The sequence below is a fragment of the Motacilla alba genome, chromosome 4 (genome assembly GCF_015832195.1).
Source record: "Motacilla alba alba isolate MOTALB_02 chromosome 4, Motacilla_alba_V1.0_pri, whole genome shotgun sequence".
NCBI classification, from domain to species: domain Eukaryota; kingdom Metazoa; phylum Chordata; class Aves; order Passeriformes; family Motacillidae; genus Motacilla; species Motacilla alba.
Window position 1 is genome coordinate 36,024,676 of NC_052019.1, and position 25,087 is coordinate 36,049,762.

The following is a 25,087-nucleotide window of genomic DNA, read 5'->3' on the forward strand; positions in this document are numbered from 1 at the left end:
CATCCAAGGAACTAATTCAAAGTCTTACTTCAGACATCCAGGGCTGAAATACCTCTACAGAGAGTACTCGAGAATACTGCTTTACTAACTTGGTTAATCTCATGCTGTAGGAGTACCTTACTTGCATTGACTGAAATATCAGAATTATGAGCTGAAGATCTCCAAAAAGCTATCCAAAAGGCAGCAGGAGATTCTCACCACGAAGAGCTGAGGCACAGGAAACCCATGAAGCATTGTTCTGCATTTGAGGGCTCTTGGCTAAGAACTCTGCGATTAGAAGTGAACGATACATTTCCTATGGCTAGAATCTCACATTCCATCAAAAGAAGCAAACAACAAAACCCTACTTACTGCACCTTTCTATCTCTGCTGTCTGCTGAGACACTGTTCTCATGCTGTTGCTACTGCAGGTCTTGGCTCTGTACAGGCAGAACATACTTCATAGAGGGGAGGGAAATAAAGGTGGAAAACATGGAAGAGGCAAGAAAAAACCAATATATTTCACAGCTGTGGTTTAAAGTTTCTCATAGACTTTGAAATGTTAGAATAACACTGTGGGAGATGGAATAGCAGAGCCAGAGCAGGGGAAGCAGTCCAATGAAAGCAATATATTACAAGCCTTGAAGAGCTGACTTCAAGGCCTCATTTAACTGAGAGTGTAGCAAAACTTGTTTCAAGACTAAAGCGTGCAGAGAACAATTAATTTTCTCTGAAGACCCCATTATCTTAATGCTTTCATTCTTAATCCTCTTTCCTCAATTGCAAAAAAAGGGAACTTTTTTTAAGAAGTAGCTTGGTTACTTTTTTAAGGTTTTGCTTCAAAACGTTATTACAGATGAGACATTTTCTACAGCAAATTTAAAATGGTAAATAATTCTTTGCCATAGATAGAATTCTGAATAAATAACTTAATAGAAAGACAATGCCTCAAAATCTCAAAACCATAAAGGCAGGAATTGAGAAATAAAATGGGATGCTATGCTGTGGCCCTTTGTTCATTTATTAATGTTTAAAAAGAAAATGTTTTTACTGCAGGTTAAAACCAAAGCAAATTTTAATGCCCAAACTGTGGCAAAAATGCTTGAATATGAAAAAGACTATATTTTATTTCATTAAAAATATTGTCTTTTCTTTCTAAAACACAATATTTACAATAATACCTTTCTGCCTTAATAAAAAGATCAACTCAAGTCAGAACAGTTCTTGCTGAGCCATTTTCATTGCCAATTTCTTAAAAGACAACAAAAATAAGTATGAAACTTTGTGGGCTGAGCACCATCTGCCCATGCTGTAATTTCATTAACAATTATATTTTGAGACTGTCACCTGTAAAGCAAGTTTTCCACATGTAAACTGGTATACTGTTTTTACCTTTTACCTTCCTTCAATTCTCTCCTGCTGCTCAGAGGTTTATGCACCAGTGCTGACTGCTGCTATTTGCAACTGAACCAAGGAAGTCAAAGGAAAATACATTGTAGCCTAGGAAAGCAAGAGCAATACTAAAATGTTACTGAATTCAAGGATTAGAATGAGGGATTCAAGAAAACATCATAAGAGAAAGTTAAAAAAGTACAGGCCACCATATAGCAGCAAGTTTATTCAATTAGTTTATTATAATAGAGAGAAAAAATAAAAGAGCGATTTGTTCCCTTGCAAAGAGGCATGCTTATGCAGGGAGAAACATGCTTAGTTCCTGATTAATACAATTCTTTTTAAAGCATCATCTCTTAATTAAAAAAGTAGTCATTTTTGTTTCAGTTATAATGGCTGTATGCAGCCTGGTAAGAGAATTATTTTATTTCCACATGGGAAATCCATGGATTTTCAGAAAATAGGAATTTTGTGCTATAAAATGCACGTGGAAGGAAAGCAGTAGCCTATTTCAAAAACAGCTTACACAGTTTTGGGTTTTTTCAAATTTCAGAACTGCTAATTCAAATGATATTCCAATGAATAAGCAAACATTTCAAAACTATTTCATCTCAAGCAAGGGGAACACAAGGATGCTTGTTTGAAAAACAAAGGTAGAATACAAGTATCAGCTTTCTCCTCCATATCTTTGCACAGCTATTAACAACAAAATACTTCTTCCACAAAAGCACATATCTTCCCCACAAGCTCCTTCACAGAGGAGGAGGCTATAATTAAACTGATAAATCCTAATCTGCCATAAAGCACAATCTTAAACCGTTTCAGTTTATAGAAACCCACTGAGTTTAATTTTTTCTTCTACAACCTCTATTAAGCGAAAAGCCAGAAAAGCCCCAAATCCAAGCCTGAACAGTAGCACAGGTTGTGAGGACATGCATGCTGCTGGCTGCTAACTACTCCCCTTTGTTGGGGACATCTTCCTTCCCCAACACACCACCTGAGCACTGCCCTTAGTACTGGGGGGAACCTCACTCAGCAAAACTGTGTCTAACCTAATGCACTGTGAGGCAGAGGTGCACTGCTAAAGACAGACTTGAGCAAGATAAATTTCCCTTTGATTCACAAAAATATTAAAGAAAACGGATGGAGGAGGTGGCCTTTTGACCAGCATGAGCTCTACCGGAGTTGAAGCTGACCAGAACTGCGGGGGACAATAAAATGATTTGTTTAAGATACATTGTCAAAAGGCAATTCAGAAATGACATCAGCCTGTTACAGGAGGAGGATGGTGACCTCACAGTCAGGGATACTGACAAGGTGGAGATGTTTAATGCTTTCTTTGCTTCTGTCTTCAACACTGATGATGGATTACCCTGGCTGTGAAAATGTTAAACTTCCAGTTGACCCTGAAGAGCCAAGGAGTCTGCTGCTCCATAAAGCCTCTCTGGGTGACTTTTGAAAGGTCTTGGGAATCTGTAGATATCTCAGTTGACAAGAAGTTGATTAACAATGTTCTAATTTTCAAAAAGGCCAAGAAGGAGGACCATAGAAACACAGGCCACAGGCCTGTCAGTCTCATTTTAGTGACTGGTGAAGTTGTGGAGATTATTCTGGGAGGTTTAGAAAAACGCCAGAAAGACAACACAGTCACTGGTTACTGCAAGCACGACTTCATGAGGGGAGCAAAACCTTGCTTACCAAATCTGATTTCCTTTTATGACAAGGTAACCCAAGTAGTTGATCAAGGGAAGCCAGTCAACGTAACCTTTTAGGATTTTACTAAAGCTTTTGATACCATCTCTCAGCATCCATCTGGACAAAACATCCACCACACAGCTGGAAAAGCACCAGTGGTGACAGGACCCAAGGGAATGGCCTGATGCTGTGTCAGGGGAGGGTTAGGTTGGCTGTCAGGAAGAGGTTCTCCACCCAGAGGGTGGTAGGGCACTGGAACAGGCTCCCCAGAGGAGTGGTCACACCACCAAGCCTGACAAGAAGAGTTTGGACAACGCTCTCGGGCACATGGTGTGACTTTCAGGGATAGTGCTGTGCAGGGCCGGGAGTTGGACCTGATCATCCTTGTGTGCCCCTTCCAACTCACAATACTCTGTGAAGAATCATGGAGTATGTTGCTAATTCTAATGTTGCTAATTTTAAACTAATCGTCCAGAGCAGACATTTGTTTTCCACACTTACAGAGTAAATCTAGTAATTAAATATAACTGTTGCCAGACTTACAGTCCTCTCAGATTATATGGCCTAGTTACTGTAAAAAGCATCCTCCCAGCCCCCTCCAAGGTAGAAGTCAAACCTATTAATGTAACAGCTTATCCTGCCCTATTTCCACTTGGCAGTCTCCTGTAACGCTGATTTAATATCTGACAAAAATAGGACAAAGACGCTGTCATTTTTGATTAGAGAACGTCAGCTCAGTACAAGCAATTTTAACTCTGCTGAGCTTGGGTTAGGGAAGGTGAATGCTGTTTGGCCATGTGGAGAAAAAGCTATGTATCTGCTTCTGGATAATGCTGTCCTCCTGAAGACCCAATGAGTCTTTTGCAATAATGAAATTTACTGGCATCAGAATTTCTAGTACTTCAGCTTAGCCATCCATATTCACTAGCTTTAAAACTGAGAGTTAACTATTACATAGAATTTCATTTAAAAGAGGAATTTATTACATGTTATTTTCAATGGCCCACTATTTGGCCCCTATGCAGCACAAATTACCACTTCTATTTAATTTTTTTCGCCCAAAACCACAAATTTACAGACTAACCAATTGATGGTGTCGATCCCAATTTCTGTGGTGTTACTCACAGTTCATTCATTAGGTACTGCAACAGATTAATAGTTTTACCTGTGTGATCACCAAGACAGATACAACTTCAAGGTTTTTGTTGCATTATCTTATCTAAGGGTGCAAAGTCACCTTTCATCCTATGCTGAGGATGCTGCCAAATGCTCCCTGAATACCCTAGATCACTCTTCTCCAGCAATGGGATTCTTGAAAAGCAAATGCCAGTCTTAGCTTAAGATCTTTGATTTTTCATCTTTTCAGTTCTTTTACATTATTCATAAATGGCAACACTTGGGGCTAAAATAGGACAAAAGGAATCTTGTCACATACATAAAAATGGTGCAAAACTGCCCTTTGAAGAGGAGTAGACATATACATAATTAACAGTCTTGACACAGTGAGTTCTTTACCTAACTTAATACAATGGTTTTTGAATGACAAGAGAGTTCAAGAAATTTTAAATATAATTTATATATGTATACTAAATTGTAGGCATCATATAGGCTTTCTTTTTTCCCCCATTTCTTCACATTATTTGCTCTGTGCTCACTGATTCTGCAACATAACTGGAAGCATTTGTCAAATTATTTCCTTTTTAATATGATAGGGATTGGGGTTTTTATACTCTTTCAAGGGTGATAGATTTTTACAAGCTTTTTCAAAGCAAATTTAGATAAAACCACATATTAAAAAAATATAATTTAATATCTCGAAACATTTTGCCTATTAATGTTGCTAGCGACACAAAAGATTACTATCAGAAGTGATGGTTACTTTCTACAACAGCAATACTTTGGCCATAGCAAGCTCATTATCTCACCGTGCACAGCCTTCAAACCAAACTTGTTGAGCACCAAAAGTTTGCCAAGGTGTTAATTTCTGGTGAGTGTCACACAAGAAGTGGTGACTTATTACAGCTCTGATTGTAGAAGGCAGTGTGGCTACATCTAGCCCTGCACCTGAATAGAGCTTTTCAAACGCAGCTGATGAATGATTGTGTTCAGCTTTCAGATAATGCCAGAGTAGCAGAACTGATGCAGTGTCCTTTGTGTTTGTGTCACTCAATTACAGAAAGGCAAACCAGTTTAAAAAGTGACCTATGTATAGATAACTAAACATAACAATTGGAGAGAGATTATTTTGTCATTTAATCACACAGGTACCTCCATGCATCACATTTTTACCAAGTTCAGAAAGCTCACGGCCCTTTACTACTGAACACTACTGCCCCTTTTACATCTGATTTTTTATCTTATTTAAATTCCTGCCTTTCCTCCAGTAATGGTATCAACTGCAAATTGCTGTGTCTCAGTTTCTCTTCTAAACACACTTACTCCTTAAGGGACACTGAACAATTTCCTCTGGGATTTCCACACAAAGAATCTAATTTAAACCACAATTACAACTGAAGTTCAGTCTGCAACTTGTCATTAAGATCTCAGTGACAATCAAGCCAAGGTATACAGGATATTAGCAGTTCTTAAAGTGGGGAAGAAGGGGTGTCACCAAAAAGCTCAAAAAATGTCCATTCAGCTTTTATTTCCTCTTATTTTTCTAAAGCTTTTGCCTCCACATCATAAATTCTCCACCTTCTATTGGCCATGTGGGAATTGTAATGTTTAAACTTGGCAGTTGGTGAAGGCCTGCAGCCCCAGCTGCAAGATCATCATCTGGTTTCCTGAACCAGAGGGATGTGCTGGAATTGTGACCTGACCAGGGCACTCAGCAAAGCCTCCTGTCCCTATCCAAGGGCAACCACTCTTCCCTCACTCTGGCATGGCTGCTGTAACATCTGGCAGCAAGGACAGATGCCCGTCCTGGCAGGGAAATGGGAGTATAAATGTCTAAGGGTGGGAGACTGACCTCACAAGCTCCTGTTAAGCACATCTGGTACCCGAGACACACACACTTTTGGGGTGGAAGGAGGGACAGTTGTCCAACTACCCATGCACGCTTTGAAAAAAAACCCTTGCAACATGGTCCAGAAAGTCTGAGAACTACTGATAAACAAATAAGACCTAAACAAAATCCCAGTAAAATCATGTCCCTTACAGACACAAAATTAAATGCCTTCAATGTATGGCAAGTCCTTTGGTGGGTCAGGTGTTGTGGTTATGGAAAATGCTGAATTTACTGTAATGCTTTGAATCTGAAGCACCAAGTTCCCAGATATAAGGCCAAGCAGCCTGTGCCAAATTTTCAGGAAGCTCTCCTCATTACACCTGTGAACAGGACAGACTACTGAATTTATTTTGTGGGTTTAGCAGTCTCATCACTACATTTCTGCCTTGTGCAAGGTCAGGCAAGGCACACATTTCCAGCAAATCTTTTACTGCTTTACTAATCTCCCTGTGGACCCTAGGAACACACTGGACACCGTTCTTCACTGTCCTTCATACAGATAAATGAATAGGATCATTTGTAATTGGTCAGATTTGGAGAGTTAAAGTTGACCTACAGTACATTTACTCCTTTAAATAAGCTTTCAACTTTTCAGTAACAAATCTTTCTTTACTGTTTCAGCCCATTGGTTCTGCCTGCTGTACTACCTACTCCTTGACAACAGCAGCTTTAAGGCTGTACCTCTGAGGCTGATCATTAGCAACACATCTCGCTGGAGAACAACAAATACTGTAGCCGGGATCCCCACAGCAATCTTGTTACCATGAATGGCCTCAGTGGTGTGATTGGAACATGGTGTGACTCCTGAGGTGTCCTGCACAGGGCCAGGAGCTGGAATTGATGATCCTCATGGGTCCCTTCCAACTCAGCATATTCTGTCATTCTATGATTCTCAATCATTTCCTGCTGGCTCCAGAACTGTGTGTGACCCCTTGATCCAGAAGACCAGAAGGTATCAGAAAGCATCCAAAAGACATAACATAGTAATCAAATCAATGATTCTACCTAATTTTTCTCACAGCCTTGCAATCCCTACTATCAGTTAGCAGGCATCCTTACTTACACAAAAGCAGACGTGCACTTAAGACTGAGAACAGACCTTGATATATTTTCATTGTTTCGATTTGATTTCGTTTGGAAACTGAAAGTTCTTAAGGATCAGTTAGTCTTTAGATATTTCTGATAAATCTCTCACTCCAAATCCCACAAGCACTTTTTCCTCAAATGGATTCTTGGAGGAAGTTCCAAGTGAGGTTACCCAGAGAACAGTTCTGTCCTCCCAACTTCTGCATATGTGTCAGTGAGAGTCTTCTTTGGAAAGAAAGGCACTATCTCCAACTACGTGTAATGCTGTTAGTATCACTTTGTTGTCATTTCCTTCCTACTTCTCCACTTTCATTTTTGTTTTGAAAACTCTCTGTACATTAATAATTTTTACTTTCTGAAAGACCTCTGAAATCTTTTAAATCAGTAGAAAAAACCCACAATATTTGAAAGGATATTAAAAAAAAAGTACATATTTATAACACTGAAAGATTTTCTGTATTACCTATTGTCTGCTGCTATGGGTAGGAAAACACTGAAGGTTATAAACATAAAAAAGAACAACACAGCAAATCTTTTCATCTTTGCATCTTTAATGCTTTGGTGTTATTAAAAAGTGCCCAGGGTTACACTGCAGAGAGGAAAAGGATACCGCCTGAAGTTAGCTAAAAAAGCTAAATTCTATTTTTAGCTGGTACTGTCTGACAAGGAATTTCATATTTGCTGGTTAGAGCTTTTAGCGCAAGAAAAGGGAGGAGGGTGTTGTACGGGAAGAAGATTTATCTGTCATCTTTTGCTTAACAAACTTTTGGGCAACTGACAACAGAGCAAACACACATTTCTATGACTGAACAAAGAGCACACCACGGCATTTCTGAGAAGCAGTTAAGATTAAACTCCTACTTCCCTTATGCTGAAGCTGAACCAAGGCACACACTGTTCCCAGGTGCTGCAGGGAGCACACTCCAAGATACAAGCTCAGCTCAGGGGGCCAGCTCTGCCTCTCCTAACACAATGCAGGGTATGCAGGTCCTAACCTCTGGATATATTCCTGGGCTCTGACAGCTTCCCACTAATATGCCAGAGCACTGCGAGTAGGAAACACAGTCGTTACTGTTTCATAACTCATATCCCTTACCTGAGCAGCTTCTGAGGTGGAAAGCACTTCAACCCAAAACATGAACTCAGTAATAACAACAATGTTCCACAGAAAATGATGGAGCAGCATGTGTTACTCTCATATATATCACAAAGGCAAGTAAATAGCTGATCCAGCTAATTAATCAGATATTCTGTTTAGATTTCATCTTTGACAGTGTTTACTTAATATAATTGTATTTGTTCTCAACAAAGACTGAATTATTTCCTGAGATGGCTGTCATGGATATTTCCTCCTCAGGTCAAGACCAGGTAATCAAGACAGAATGATGCTTTATCAGGGGCAGAACTGTAAAACCAATTTTTTTGCATTTCCTTTACTGGTACACAAACCAGCTAAAAAAAAAAAAACAAACCTTCTGAATTAGACCTCACATGTGGATGGAAGTGGATACAAGGGTTCAGCTCAAAAGTCTCTGAGGAAAAGCCTTTAGGCTCATGAGAAAAGAAAGCATGATGCATTACAGCACCTGAGTAAGTTGACGCAGCACACCCTCACCAGGGCTACAATACTTCAGTGGTCACCTCAGAATAAGCATCTGAGGATGGTCACTGCCCTACAAAGCAATGCAACCACATTTTTTTCCCCCGAGATTGTCCCTTTGAATGTCTGTTCACAGCTCTTTCCTGAGCAGGAAAAGTAATTTGACCGGTTTAGATGCAAAATGTCTACTGCCTGATATTTTCTTCGGAGGTATACAAATAAATTCCTGAAAATTTTTCCACACACAGAAAATCCCATGTCGTGTCTAGAAGAACAGATTACAGAAACTTCACCACTTAATAAACTGCTTATCTTCAAAAAAACTGCTATGGCCTATTATCTCAGCAGTAACTGCCAAGATACAGCAAACTGTAACAGCTTCAGAAGACAGAGCATCTGCTGAAGGAGTCCAAAGTAATTTCCAGTTTTCAAAAACAAGAGTTATGTCAACTCATTTGCTTTACACAATTATCCAAAGCAGCCCATTGAGAGGTCCAAGATCATTAGTGAACATATAATAAAAGACCCCTTTTTAAGATAATCACTGGAAAATTTTATGACTTTACCAAGATTAAAATAATCTTGGCTAATCTTACTTCAAGCAGATCTCCTTAAGTCCAGTTATGCTCCTGAGCTCTAAAACATCTGGTGAAAACGGAAGAATTACTTTGACTCCTTCTAAGACCCTGGTGTCAAAGGGTCAGATTATTTTCACCTGACTAATACAAGGCCATGGCAAGACCCATACTATAGATTAGCTCGTCTGACCTCCTGCAGCATTTCTGGAAGTTAGCTGAAGCGCTGCCTGCCTCGCATATCACCTGTGCTCCCACCATTTCGGGCATAGGAGACCTGCACCACCAGCTGGGTAAATCCAGCGCCTTTTGCCTTTCCGTGCGCTGCTCTTAAATTACCTGATCTCCTGCTTCTCCTTGGCCAAACCTGCCCTTCGGTTACTAAAGCGTCGGGAAGCCGATCCGCGGCAACTAGGTGAGCTGGCGAGGGAACACCTGCACCCTTTGTTGAAGCTCTGGGGGATTTTTGCGGGACTCTTAACGCAGGGGACACCGGCGCGGTTATTCAGGAATGGAAAACCCCCAAAGGGAAGTCAATCCCGCGCGTTTCGGGGTGCCCATGGCACCGGCGGCGGGGAGGTCCCGGGGAGAGAAGGGCCCCGGCGGGACGCTGCCCGCACCACCGCGCCGGTGGCGGACACCGGCGGCGCGCTGCCGGCGGGCGGGGGGGCTGCGGCGGCTCGGAGCCGGGCGGGGCGGCGCGGACCGGACCTCGGCCGGGTTCAGCCGCCCGGGCTCCCTCGGAACACGGCGCCCCCGGGCCCCGCCGCGGGCAGCCCCAGGGCGCGCCGCCGCCCGGGCAGGGACGCCGGCTCCGGGGGCCGGATGGGGCCGGCCCCGCCGCTCCGCGCTCCCCTCTCGGGCCTGCAAGGCTCCGCAGGCCGCAGCCCGGGCAGCCGCCCCCCGTCCGCCCGCAGCCGCCGCCGGTCACATCCCGGGCGGCGGCCCCGCCACCCGCTCCGTCGCGCCCGCCCCAGCGCCCGGCGCGGCCGCGTACTCACCCGCGTCCGTCCCGGGAGATCCGGCTCCTCGGCGCGGGGCGACAGCGAGGACCAGAGCAGCAGCAGCCCCAAGAAGCTGCCCGCCAGCAGCACGGCGCGCAGCAGGAAGCCCAGCTTCAGCCGCATCCTCCCGCCCGCCCTCTGCCTCCCGCCGCCGAGCACGCAGCGCCCGGCCCCGCGCACCGGCCGCCTTCCGCCCCCCGCGGCACCGCACGGCACGGCCCCGCCGCCGCTCCCCCGCCTCCCCCGGCCGCCGCTGCTCTCCGGCAGCCGCCCGCCTGCGGAGGCTGTCCTCTCACCGCCGCCGCACGTTCAAACTTTTTTTTTTTTTTTTTTCTTCCTCCCCCCTCTTTTTTTCTCCCACCCCCGCGCCGCCCCGGTAGGCTGCGGGCTGCGCGCTTGCCTCCCCGCCGGGCGCAGCGGCCGGGGGTGATGCGGAGCAGGAAGTGGCCGCCGCGGGAGCCGCGCGGTTCCACGTGGCCGCCCCGCATCGGGGCGGGAGCGCCTCGCCCCGGGCCGCCGCTCGCTCCTGCCCCCGCCCCGGCCCAGCGCCGGGCGTGCGCTGCCGTGCACCTGCTCCCGCCCGGACCGCGGCCAGCCGCGCCTGCAGCCCTCCGGGAAAGGGGGAGCAGTGGGACACCTCGAGTGGGGTTTCGGCTTTCCCGGCTGGGTGAGCAGCGCTGGTTGGGCACCGATTTGTAAAAATTAAGGTGCGAACGTTTAACTTCAGGGGGTGTCATACAGGCGTAGGGTAACGCAGGACCACTAATTGTTGTGTGCAGCCTGGGCAGAGTAGAACTGGAAAGTCAACAGATTTTCCTTGGGGATAGCAGATTAAGTACAAGATTACAGAGATGCTATCAGCCCCACAGCTTGTGTGTTATTTTGTTACTAATTTTCTGCACTAAAAGTTAGGCATCCTATTTCCTCCTTTGAAGGAATGCCACACGTGCACGCACACACACACACAGAGAAACCTAGTAATGTAAGCTCTCCAAAAACCAGAGTGATGCAAAAACAGTACTTCCAATGTAATACTATTTTTTTTTCCCTGTGTATTCAGTACTATCCCCTTGCTCTGATGTTTTTCCATTCTATTTCTGATGTGCACTGGGAGGGTATCAGATCCACGGATCTTGAACTTTCAATGATAAGGACTGCAGAAACAAAACAGGATATTACACCTTGAACAGGATAACTCTGGAGGAAAAAACTGCCCACACCTAAGTGACCTTTGTAGTTGGACACACCTAGCCACAGAAGCATTTGTTTATTCTTATAATTTGTGCTATAGCACTGGGTGATGTCTTTTTTCTTTATCATTCTGTAAGATCAAGGTATGAGACATAGACAAATGCAGTGTTTAAGGCATGAGCAACAGCTCTAATCCTTACAAGTGTTTGCACAGCCCTGTGACTTCCACAGGAGCACAAAGCTGTTTTCCTCAAAGCCCCCTCCCTGTGTGCAGCTGCAGCAACCACACAAATATCCCAACACAAAGATTTAGTTGAGTGTTCTCAGGTAGATAGCGACATCTGCACAGGGATGGGAGAGACTGTTAGGGCTTTTTGGATGGGAGACCGAGTTGAGGTGCCCAGCTCAGAACAGATCCCCTGGCTTGCTGAGCCCAGAAGGAAAAGGCAAGTTGGGGCTGTAAAATGGGAAGGTCGGTAGGCTGTCAGAGAAGTATAGAGGCACCTCTCCAACTCTTCCTGCAGTCTTTAGTGGAGACCTTACTGCAGCAAACAGTGCTCTTTCCTCATGTTGTTTCAATCTTCATTTTTGGCATCCCTTTTTAATGTCCTATGCTGTTGCTCTCAGCACACTCAGGCAAAGTGAGAAGAAAAATAAAGTTAGTTATAGCACTGCATGGAGGGTACAGGCATGGGATGGGACACTGCTCTGCTGCTGCTCCTCAGAGCTGAGAGTGGTGGGGACAGAGCCCTCTGCATTCAAGTTGATATGATGACAACTCACATTTGTAAGGCTGCCTGCTGAAACCAGATTTGAGTTTGGGTTTTTTTTTTCAGATGGAGGTGTATGTTCTGCATGAAGCCATAGGCAAAGGTAAACCACACATCTGTGATTTCACAGAGAGCTACAGCCTTGGAAGATGATCAAGAGCTTTGTCGTTTTGGTTTTAGATAGCCGAAGTCTCACTGTCAGTGAACTCCCCCATTAGCTATCTGAGGACAATGGCTTCTGTACCAGGAATTTTAAACCCCCCAGCATTTGTTTTATCCTGAAATAGAAGTAGCTGATGCCCACTGGGAGGCAGTACGGACCAATGGACAGGGTGTTCATGCCAGCCAGCCCCTCTCTCTGCCGCAGCCACCTATGACAGCAGACTGGAGAAGGCGTCATGTTTCTGTTTGACCACTGTACCTGCCGGCCCTGATTCCTCAACAGCGAGCCTCTTCTACCTTTTTCCTTCTCACGCACTGACCACACAGTCTGACTCCAGAAGTATTAGATTAATACTGACCTTAGAAATGTTTTATTTCAGTTGTATCCTTGTTAAGGATGTGCTGAAGTTTCAAATTCTGCACTCACAGCTCCTCCTATGTAGTGAAGTGCCTAAGAAGACCTATAGAACACATTTTCACTCTTGTTGAATTTGTATCAGCTAAGACAGAAAACTCAAATTAAATTTGGCTTTGGATTGCCTCCAGTACTATTCAAAACCACTTTTCAAAGTCTTTTACAACCCAGAGAGAAATAGATGGAGGGTTAAACACAGGCTTTAGTCCCACTCAGTTACAAAATGTAAGTAAACATAAATTTATATATAAAAATATAAGTATATATAAAAAAGTAAAAGAAGTACATAATAAAAATATATATAAATATATACCATTATGTTTTTACTGTACAGGCAGTATTAAAACAAAACACAAATCTGTTATTAGGGAATTAATCAATCTCTGTTAAGACTGATATTTAGTCATTCAAATGTTTCAAACAGGCTGGCAACTGTCACAATGTTTGTATCTGTATGTGGACACCTACTGCTTGTCACATAGAAATCATATGTTCACTTCTCCATGTATGACTCCAAATAAATATGCAATGGCGTTTAAGCCATTACAAAGTCTTGCTGCTCTTGAACCAGAGACCTAGGATGACCTGGAGGTGAGGTATCCGATTACCAATCCCCTAAGCCATGCAGTTGCCTTATTGCTGGGGATTTGGGGGATGGTGTCTGGAGCAGGGTCACTAAACAATGTCAAAACCTCATGCAGTTGCTCGCATAGGAGAAGTATCTGGATGTGGATCTACCCATTAACACTGTCCTGAGTATCTGGCCAGAAAAAACTATTCTATTTGTTAAGAACACAATGTCTGAAAGGAAATTCCTACAGACTTTTGTACCTCTCAAGGTGAAAATCATGTGTTACAAAGGTCAATAATACAACAAGCTGCTGTAAAGGCTTCACTCTACATAAAACCTCACATTTTGCTCATTTGAGGGTTTTTTTTCTATCAACACCCAAACAATCTTTGTAAAATCTGCAGTTCAGAGACCAAATTTTCTTTCTACTTTGTACACAGAGCACAAAACACAACTGCGTTTTTTTTTGGTCATGTAAATAGGTTTAAAACTAAATCTTTGAAATTAGCAATGGTGTGCTGGTTTTGGCTGGGGTAGAGTTTATCTTCAGAGTAGCTGGTATGGGGCTACATTTTGGTTTTGAAAGCATAACAGCCAGGATGTTTTGGTTGTTGCTGCACAGGGCTTGCCCAGAATCAAGGCCTATGTGCTCCTCACCCCATCCCACCAGACAGGAGGCTGGGGGTACACAAAGAGTTGGGAGAGGACACAGCTGGGACAGCTGTCCCCCATTGACCAAAGGCATATTCCAGACCACATGGCACCATGCTCAGTATATCAAGTGGGGGAAGAAGAAGGAAGGGATGGGACATTTGAGTGATGTTGTTTGTCTTCCCAACTCACCATGAGGCGTGATGAAGCCCAGATTTCTTGGAGATGGCTGAACACCCATCTGCCTCTGAGAAGGGATGAATGAGTTTCTTCTTTTGCCTTGCCTGTGTGCATGGCTTTTCCTTTACTTATTTAAATGTCTTTATTTCAACCCCAAAGTTTTCCTACTTTTACCCTTCCAGTTCTCACCCACATCCTGGTGGGGGTGAGTGCGTGAGAGGTGGTGTGGTGCTTACCTGCCAGCTGGGGTTAAACCATGACAAATGGATTCTAGACCTCAAACAGTTACACTTTCCTTAGATGTTTCCAGATATAACTACCAGCACTTCATTAAGTGCAGTATTTCCCTACATGATACTCTAGGCTTCAAGTAACATCAAACTCGGTCATGCTTTGATTAAACAAAGTGTTGGAAAATGCCAGCTGGCAGAAAGTAACTTGCTTTCCTAAACAGAGTACTCTCAACACAAGCAACACCTTTGCTCCAGTGAAACCTTCCACCTCATGTAATCTCTTTTCCCATCCTGACCTTGCATTTAGATAGTCATCTCTGAACAAAGCCTTTGCTGTTTCCTGCACTGTTACTTTGGATCTAAGGGGAGCTGGCCATTGATGCTTACAGAAAGCTCATGCAGTGTCTTAGCCCTACAGCAGATTTATTAGTACTGCATATCGGAGTCCTGGTGGAATCCAAGACCCACCTTTCCTAGTTTTCATCTGAGAAGGTAGGAACTCAGTGTGTGGCTGAAGATGCCTGGCCAGATCTCCCTTACTTTAAGCTCATACTCCCTTCTGACACCACTCCCAGCACTGAAGGATTTGAAGAGAGATTCTGGATTAATGAGGTGGTCACTGCAAGGAATAATCCAAAGGGCACAGTTTGGCATACATTATGATGAATATAAAGTTATGGCCCAAATATTTACCATGTGTGTATATTTAACCTCAGAGTTGACAAAAAGGAACTGAAGTACAGGATTTTAAATTCTTCCTAATTTCTGAGATTGTTTTAAAAATGCTTTAATCAAACAAGTACCTCTAGGGAGTATTTAATATACATGCTGTTGCAACTTAGATTATGATTGCTTAATCTTCACTGTTTTGTGTTCATGATCTCCAGTCTTTAGTACCATTCTTCCTGTAATTCTCAATTATCCTTCTTTTTTTAAGCCAGCAGTTTAGCCATGCATGTCCTACCGAAAATTATCCTTCAGTGTTTCAGTATTTGAAGAGATGCTTTTGGCAGAGTGCTGTTCACCTCCTTTGCTTTTCCTGTCACTTTTATGAAGAATGTGTTATGAAGTTCCTGTCATTACATTTAGCCCCCATACTCCTGTCATGCCTACTTAGTCTGTTTCATTCCTGCAGTATCACCTCTAGATCCTCTTCTCTTTTCCCACACAGCAACAGTAAGTAAGCTCATTATTTTGTACTGGTCTGGATTCTACCAATGTCCTGAAGATTAGAATGTAAAATGATTCTTTTTGCAGCTGCCCTTTCAGATAATGAGTACCAGTCAATGTTTATGAACTATGTTGTATTATTAATATTGCTTTTGTCTAGAAAAAATTAACTTCTTTTGCACCTACAAGTCCTCAAAATATCCACACTGATGAGTGTTGACAATCCTTGACAGATTTAGATCTCATTAAAATAGTGGATGGGATGGTCTGTTACGTGGGCGTTTCATTTAAGTATGAGAAGAAATGGAATGATTCTGAGCATGGTTTTGCCATTTAAAAAGCAATATATATTTTCTAAATTACTTTTCAGAGAAACTTACCTGTATTTTGAGCCAGATAAAAGTATGAGTAGTCATATACTCAGACCAGTCTCAGGTCTGGAAAAATCTCCTTTTCCGAGGTGCCATATTTCTGAGCATTTCAAGCAGAAATTAAACTTGCATCATTTCCTGAATCTAGGGCAGAGAAAATTGAGATAGGTTGCTGCAATTTCTGTTATGCTGAAAAAGTGAATGTTGTAAACACCCACAATTTCAGATGCTGAGTTATTTTTCTAAAAGACTTTTAGTGGAGTTAATTTGATGAAATTGTCAGTCTGAACAAGAACCACAGTGACTTTGAGATAAAAAATGGAAAATTTTACAACTGTAGATTAATTAGATTTTTGTATTTCTTAGGAATTTTGTTATTTAGTGATAAACTGTTGACAGTTTAATAAATAACGAGCAACTTGAATATTATCAATTCACCATCATTTATCAGCCATAAACCTTCAATAAGTTTGACACAACTCTTTTCAGGATATATTCTGCCATGTTGTTCAAAATTAAACAAAACCTAACTCCTGAAGATATGAAGCATTTGTAAAGCATTAGAAAAGTGAAATAAAGCCAACATGTCAAATTTGCACAAGATAAAGCCTTATGAAGTTTCACAGGCAAATAAAAAAAGACACTCAAAATTGGTTACACGGAAAAGTGTGGATGTACAAACTAAATGCTAAAACCAGGACATGTTTTTTGTTCCTTACCTTAGTCACTGTTCCAGAAAGAGTGGCCTGCTTCATTTTACATAAATGCATAAAAGGTCCATGAATAATTACTGGAAAAGACCAGTCCAGTAGATAGATTTGTACATTGAATAATGCTGCAGAGTTCTGCCAGACTCTGATTTTCAAAGTGGGGTCCTGGGGAATGGGAATGCTGTCTGAACAGAGAACAATAGCAAGACTACTGCCATTAGCCAGGTAAAGTTTGTGGTATACATCACAAATTGGTAACTGGAAGTTAAGGATCTTAGTAGCAGTGAATCACAAAAGGATTGCTTTTGAAATGCAATGAATTCTTCTTTTGAAACTTAAGAAAGCTCTGAGCTTTCTTAATTCTTTGCAGATTTTATTAACTGTGAGTTTGATGTTATTGGTGGTTGGAAACAAACACCACAATGCTGAGCAACCTCTTTTTAGTAAGCTGCCATTCGGAGAGAAATTCTCAAACAGTAGATTATTTCTATTATGTATCGTCTGACACCAAGTTGTATTGATTAGTAATTCAATGAAATGATTCTGTTTTAAAAGGCATGTTTTGTGGGAATTGCAGGCAATAGCAGCTGTTGTATCATAACATTGCACACATTCAAGTCTTCTACTAAATAGAATCACAATGAAATAGATTTCATAAGGGCTTCAGTACACCAGGTAGTGCAGAATTCTGGGGAAGTTTTCCCTTTTCTCAGGTCCAAAGCTACAGACAGATATCCCTACTTGGTATGAATTAAATGATTTCTAACTTTAATAGCTTTAGCTCAGGTATTTATAGCTTTAGCTCAGGTAGATAATTCTTTCAAAAATTTTTAGTATGTTTTCCATCTTTTTCCTAAACTGAGAGCTCAACAAAACCAAAAAAACCACAAAAAACCCCAAAAATACAACAAAAAGCCCCCCTGCAAAAAACCCCAAACAATCCTAGACAATCCCAACTCTCCAGAAAAACCCCAAACCCAACCAACTTCAGAGAAAAAAATTATTAGACATGTCAAAAAGACATTGAAATGAAAGTGAAGAATTGTAATGAAGTCATCATCTTGGCGAGCCAAACTCCACTGCTTTTCAGTCACCCATGACAAGTAAGAGTGATAAAGGCAGGATCTCATCCATCTTCAAATACTGCAGGTTTCCAGCTCTCTCAGCTCACTGCCACTCACCCCCCTTTTTGTAATACATACCAGTGGGCTGATTTTGGCTGGGGTGGAGTTAATTTTCTTCCCAGTGGCTGGCATGGGCTGTGTTTTGGGTTTGTGCTGAACACAGGGCTGATAATGTGGAGATGGTTTTGTTATTGCTGAGCAGGGATTGCACAGAGCCATGGCCTTTTCTGGTTTCCATCCTGCCATGCTGGGGAGGAGACACAGCCAGGACAGGTGACCACAGACCATGTGGCATCATGCTCAGTATATAAAGTGGGGGAAGAAGGAGAAAGGGAGGTACATTTGGAGTGATGGTGTTTTCTCCCCAAGTCACCATTAGATGTGATGGGCTCTGCTCTCCTGGAGATAGCTGAGCACTTGCCTGCCCATGGGAAGCCGTGAATTAATTCCTTGTTTTGCTTCGCTTGTGTGCTTGGCTTTTGCTTTCCCCCTCTTTAACTGTTTTTTATCTTTTTTATTATTTTGTCCATGAATTCTCTGGCTTTTACCATTCTGATTCTCTCCCTGACCTCGCTGGTGGGGAAGTGAGTGAGCAGCTGTGTGGGGCTTGGCTGCTGGCTGGGGTGAATTCAAGACAAAATGCAATTATTTAAAAACTAGTTGGCTGAGTAGCCAAATTAAAAACTTTTCTAAATTCCCAGGTGTGTGCAATTAGCAAGAAGCAGATCTCTAGACTGTACTTCTATTTTTACTCTGGCTTAACCAAATCTTTGTTCTGAGCAGTCTGATCAAATCAGGGACATCCCTTAGGTTTAGATGTTAGAGTTTACAGAGTAAGTGGGAAAAGGTTGCTTTACAGTTTTGTACTTAAAAAAAAAAACCTACTTGTTTCAACTTGAAAAGCATATTTATAGAGCAGAAGACTAATCCAATTAACATTATTTCAAATTAAACTAAAGAATCACTGATTTGTTCTTATTCCTATTCACTGAACCTTTGAGTAATGAAAGCTGCTCCTGTAAACCTTAGGCTGAAGTCAAGTTTATTTCGTTCCTGAGTTACTATCAACAACTCTGACATTTGTATATATCCCAAAATGAACACAGCATCTGTGTAATTAATTGTTTTTAATTTTTCCCTCCAAATGGTGCTTTGGGACAAAGAAGAACTGATAGGAAAACTTCATATTCAATAAAGTATGGTGATTTACAGCAGGACTTTTGTAGACTGTTTGCTAAGTGCTTGAAAAACCTGGATGACTTTTTACTAACCTCCAAGATACAGAAGTGAGCATGTCTTCAAAACATTTTAGACTTAAATAAGCGGACTTATAACATGAGTGAAAATGAGTGTAACAATTTGCCTCTATTTCAGGTTTATATCCAAACAGTCTTTCCAAACTTGCCCTGCTAAGTCTTTGGTGTCAGGGCTGATTAGAAGAAGGCAGGAGATAGAGGCACTGTTCCTCCCAACATTTAGGTCAGCTCTGATACTCTCTTGTGTGTATCTAGGCCACGTCTAATTAATCCCAGAATATTCCATCACTGCTGGATTATCTCTGTCAGCTTCTCCCTCAGAAAGCTGGCAGCAAAGATTTTACCTTAGGTGAAGATTTTCCTTTTTCTAAAGGCAAATGGGAGTGGTTTTTTTCATTGTATAACTACATAATGTTTATGCAACAATTTACAGAGCCTTAGGATGTGAAGTAGTAGAGGCGAATAGCTTCACTTGAAATTACTGGAATGTTGCCAGATTTAAACAGAGCCAAGATTTCACCCCCAGTTGTTTTAAGGATGAAATTTACCAGCCTTCTCATCTCTGAGTCAAATCTGCTATTCAAAAGCATCACATACTTTTTCTTTTTCCAAGCCAAATGTGAATACGAAGTGCTTAATCAAACTAAGATCAGAAAAGACGAAAGATCTAAAAACACAATAAAAATTCTGCCTAACAGCCTACTGGACATCAGCAAAAGTTAAGGAACTAAATTGTATTTTTGCACTTTAAACTGCAGACTGCAGTCTGCCATGATCATTACTAAAATGACATAAACATTTTGCAAGGTGCTTAAATCAGGACAAGCCAACACTGTGGAGCAGTGGATATGAAACTGGTGGCTGCTGAAAAATAATCCAGAGCACTTACTGAACTAAGGACACACTGCACCCATGTTCTGTGTATCACCATAGAGAAGCACAGAATCACAGCACTAAAAACAGACTGTTAACTAGCAATGCAAAATTTATATGCAATTATGCAAGGTGCTGGCTGTCTCAAGCAGTGTCACATTGTCTAATGAGAATGAAGTATCGTGACTGCTGGAATCAATGCTCTGTAAACATGCATTCGTCTATGCAAAGAGCCAGTGGATTTTTTCTTATACCTGATGGCAAAGTACTACATGACAAGACAACTTACTACTTGCAGAACAAGAAATACCAGCTATTGGAGATGTATTAATATGAACTTTAAAACACAGGCAAAGAACAGGCCAGGCATTTCTGCAGTGGGTGGGGTATGTTTTTAAACGACACCCTCCACTGCTCAAATTATGTCCTTGCAATCTCCTTTAGTTAAACATCAAAAGGATTTTCACTGCATTTCGTACTAGATTGTTGTCAAGACCTTCATTTAAATGCTTCTACTGATACCTTCAGGATTGTGTAATATTAAAAATGTAAATCAGATGCAGATTTGTCACATACTCATTTTCCTTTCCTATGTAAGTTGATTACTAAAGCAGGAAATGCTATTCATAAATGCTCATTACTAACACACTAAAAAATCCATATAGCAAAACTTCATTTTTTAAAACCTCACTAGAAAAATAGTCAAATCAGTATCAGTCATGAGTTTTGCTGGAGTTAAGATTTACCTGCCCTTCACATGTGCAGTTGTGGGTCATCGACATACTTAGCACCTGTGTTTGAGAAGTCATCTTATGTTTTATCTCATATTAGAAGGAGGAAGGCAGATTTTCTGAGATGTAGGCTAAGTGCACCTGCAGCAAAAGTACAATAGGTGTATTGCAATCCATAGCCAATGCAGTGAAATTGCCAAATCCTGCTGTCTTGCATTTAATGTCTTAGCCTGAACACACAGATAGGTAAAAAAATACTGTCATTGTGACAGGTGAAAAATTGACACTGGCTGGTGATATGATATTAAAACCACTCCAGCTTAGTGAAAGCTCTCACAATTCACATTTCTCTTCCACCAAGGTCTCCTACCATGATACTGGACTTCACCAGAGGAGAAGGACTCACATCTTTTTTGTCACGGCCCAAATTTCTGGCTGTATCTAAGAGTCCTTTAAGCATATGTGGCTCTGCTTGAATTTTGGTCATGCAGCTCAATTCAGAGCAGAAGGATGAACTAGATTTCTACTGGTGTTTTTAACTGTGATAAGCTTCCTGATGCTATGCATTAAGTAAGATACCAAAATAAGCTTGATGGTTTGGGGCAGTTACCATTATTGAGAGATTATAGCAACTTTGTACTTTTGCTTTGGATATTTACCCCTTCTTGTGCTTCATCACCCAGTTCAAACTCTGTACAAATTGTGCATTAGTGGTGGTAGCAAGATAAAGACCCAAAAATGCTCTCTAATCTTGTAATTCCTCATCACGTACAATGCCCACTAGGCTACTAAATTTTCACCATTTTTTGTGACCAGCATCTCAAACTCATCAGCCTTTAGTAGCAGAGCAAAAGTTACTGTTGTTATAGTTATCTATAGTCTTCATGATAGCATCTTCATAAGAGACAAAAGTGTGCTATTTGTGTGGATTCTACAGGGTCTAAACTTGGAATGCTATTACCCTGTATGAAGCAGAAAAACATGAAGTTGTTATTCAAAAAGTGTACCAGTCATGTTGATTTAAAAATGCCCTACATTCAAGAATGTGGATTTTAGACTCAGCTAGGCATAATTCTCCTTGTAACACCTACAGAAGTTAATTAAACTTTGCAATCCAGACAGAGATGCACTATTAGCTTAGACAAGAATGATAAATAACTTGCACTTTGAGAGAATAAGTACATATAGTACATGTAAAATGTATGCTATTATTTTAAAAAGAGTTTTTAAGTTTTTATGAGTGCCTGCACGAGTTGCATCCTTGTTGAAAAATTAAAACAGTTCATTGTATGCCTTGAATGCTAGAAATTGCTTCATATAATAAGAGCATCATCTCTGACCATTCAAAGCTTTCACCTAGTTCTTCCTTTCTTTTTACTGCCCTTTTGTTAGTCAGCCATTCTTTCCTCTCCCTCAAAAAAAAAAAAAGAAAAAAAAAAAGAGAGATTGTTTTATATATTATGAATTCCTCATTAGGCTCCTGATACCAGGATTCCAGTTTCCTGGTCAATTATCTGGGTGCAGTTAAATGATTCTTTCCATTCAACTAACCACAATAATTGCCAGTAGGAAGACAAGTGTTTCACCATGCACCATGGTGCATGGAAACACCAGCAATAGCATCAGCATTTACACCTGTTACATAGGCGAGGATAAAGCCAGATCTTTCTAAAGGTGGTGTCACAGCCTTCTCCCTGCTATTTGCAGGTACAGGAGGAGCTTCTCACAGTGGCCAAACAAGTCTCCAGCACTTTGGGTGATACCAGTCTGTCGCTGATGAAACCTGAGACCTGGTATAAAATGCAAACAACAGGCAGAATCACTCAGCAAATGGATGTCATGGTTCAAGAGCTTCTGACAGTCAAAGTCCTCAACAAATACCTGCACCCTGCCTAAGTTTATGGCTTTGATGTTCCTCAGCTCTGCATAACAGCACATGCCTTCATTACAATAATCCTTGTATTGTGCACTAAAACCTGAGCTCTAAAGAAGCAGCAGAAATCAAGCTAACAAATCTTCATGTAGTTGTCTGAACACACCCAACTTTCCAAAAAGTCTAAGCTCAGGGATTTTGGGGATGAGCATCCTGCAGGATAAGCTTTGAGCCAAGCTAAAAAAAAATAAAATAATATACATAATAAAGGCCTGGTGTCCATTGTTGGTTACCTCAGATCTGAAGTGCTGTCCTGTCCAACTTCTAAATTGAAGAACATCATTATGTAAATTGATCTGCTCAGAAATCCTCAGCACATATGTCTGGTTTTCTTCACTCTCTCGTGATGTTGTGTTTCAAATTCAATACATTATTTTATGTATCCTGCTGACAATGTTTATTTTTAAGAGCATGAAACTCTCAGTGCTCATCTATTCTTCCTTAATGCTGACAGTGCTCTGAACATGGCACTGGCTCTCTGAAGCAAGGCAAATGAAATAGGAGTCATCTTAGAAATGGTTCTGCTTAATATCAGGACAGAGATTCCCTTGCCTTCTGGTTTTGAAAAAAATTTCAGTATGCAAAACGCAAAAGGATCCTAGGAACTCTGCAGGCTTCGCAAGGAGTACAAAGTTTGGGTACTGTTATGCTGACCTGGTTCAGTTCTTTCTTTATCTTTCTCTGTTGTCTGTTTGCCTATTGTGTATCCTTGTCCTGTGTTTGCTCAATTGCCTAGCACAGGCCAGTCCAGGCTGTTATTAGAGCACCTGCAGGATGGGGCATGTATTTTCAGTCTCTTAATCCTGGAAGAAATTGAGACCTCAGGCAGGCACATACGTGCACACGCAACCTACTTATCCAGGATTTCAATATGTTTTCTATAGATACAAAACCCCCGCAGGAACTTCAAAAGGTGTATCTGCACTAATTAGAATCCGTATCATTTGTGTGCCAGAGCTTTACTCATCACCTCAAATTGCCCTCATCCACCCCAATTTTAGCATTCATATCATCCTGCTTTGTTGTGAAGACATTTGAAAATGAGTTTCAAGCCCACAATCCATCTCTAAAGCAGTAATGAATCCTGTGACAATTTTTGTTTTCAATAAACCAGCTTACATAGCAAGTCACAGCTTTTATTACTGTTAAATTTCTTAATTCTGTAAGACTCCTGAGGCTGAAATACCTGCAGCTGTTCAGGACCATTGACTAGGTATTTAATCTCTGAGACTATAAGAACCTTTTGTGCATCAAATTCTGCATACTGCTTTTTTGGCTAGTATTTTAATAAGCTTTCATCACTATTTTTGCCCAATCATTCTTAAGGTCCACAGGCTAGATGCTGAGTATGTATAAATCATGCAGCTCGAAATACATCAAAAAAACTATATTCATTTGTCCCAGGATTTGGCTTCTTACTTCCAGTTTTACCATGCTTTTCTTTAACTAATCTTGTGAATGCCTTAACCACATCCACTTCCTACTGTACTCCTCTCGATCCCTTTCAATTACCTCCTTCTTTACTTATAACATCCCCTCCCCCAATTATTTCCTTGTAAATCCTTTGAAATCCTAATTTTTCTTCTCCTTCTTTCCTTTTTCTTTTTTTTTTTTTAATTTTAAATTAGCTAATTGTTAGAAGCATATGTAACTCTGAAATCATACTTCTGAATGCATTGTGGTATGTTGACTCTAAGGGCTAAAGTTTCTAAGCAGCTTTCAGAATAATGAGATTTGTGGGCATGACTCCCTTGCACTGCTATAAAGATTTACTCTTTAGAGTTTAAAGATTTTTAAAAAAGAATTTTCTTTGTGCTGCTGGCTTGTAAACACTGTGCTCGGAGCATGTATCCTTTATAGCAGAGTTAGCCTTTTCTCTTTCAAGTTACTTACTGTGCTTGAGGAGCTTGTGAACATCTACCCTTTACTTTAAAACCCGAGGGTGTGTCATTCTTAGCAGCAGCTGATACATGCTGCAATTTTTGTCCAATTTGCCTTCACTCTGCACTTAGCATTTGTGTGCATAAAATATTTGCACTACACTTTCTTTAACAGGCAACTCATTCTCGTTCTTTGCCTGACCACATTTCCACTGATAAGTGGCAGCAACTTGTAGATATCTTATGGAAAACCTCAGTCTAATAAAAAATGGTAGACTCATGGGCCACATTTCTCAGGTTAGCAATATCCAAAACGTTAATCTAAGATGCTTGGTTTTGCAGGCAACTGTTCCTGACATTTCATAGTCCGCTATACTCTCTATTATTATTTCCCATCAAATTGCATGACAAGTAAGCCTCCCTCACATATAACTATTGCCTGCAGTCTGCCTGACCTGGTGACTGGGGCTGGGTTTGCTGGCTCTAACCTCGGATACCTTTGTTTGCCTTCGCAGTGATGCCGTAGCA

The 25,087-nt window shown here is 41.4% G+C and overlaps 1 protein-coding gene and 1 long non-coding RNA gene across 6 annotated transcripts in view; one reads left to right on the forward strand and one right to left on the reverse strand.

Annotated features, from left to right (window-relative positions):
* Positions 1-25,087, reverse strand: part of GALNT7 (polypeptide N-acetylgalactosaminyltransferase 7) — a 92,669-nt gene that overhangs the window by 61,248 nt on the left and 6,334 nt on the right. For 2 of the 3 annotated variants that reach the window (XM_038134224.1, XM_038134225.1), the window contains exon 1: positions 10,336-11,378. In XM_038134224.1, the coding sequence (XP_037990152.1) occupies positions 10,336-10,461 (126 nt within the window). In that variant the 5' untranslated portion in view covers positions 10,462-11,378. Of the gene's footprint in view, positions 1-10,335; positions 11,379-16,061; positions 16,197-25,087 lie in introns of those variants that run through there. The other variant, XM_038134226.1, reaches the window with a different exon arrangement.
* LOC119700019 overlaps positions 200-25,087 on the forward strand; it is a 94,137-nt gene continuing 69,249 nt past the window's right edge. For all 3 annotated transcript variants that reach the window (XR_005256634.1, XR_005256635.1, XR_005256633.1), the window contains exon 1: positions 200-9,749. This is a non-coding gene — a long non-coding RNA (uncharacterized LOC119700019). The remainder of the gene's footprint in view (positions 9,750-25,087) is intronic.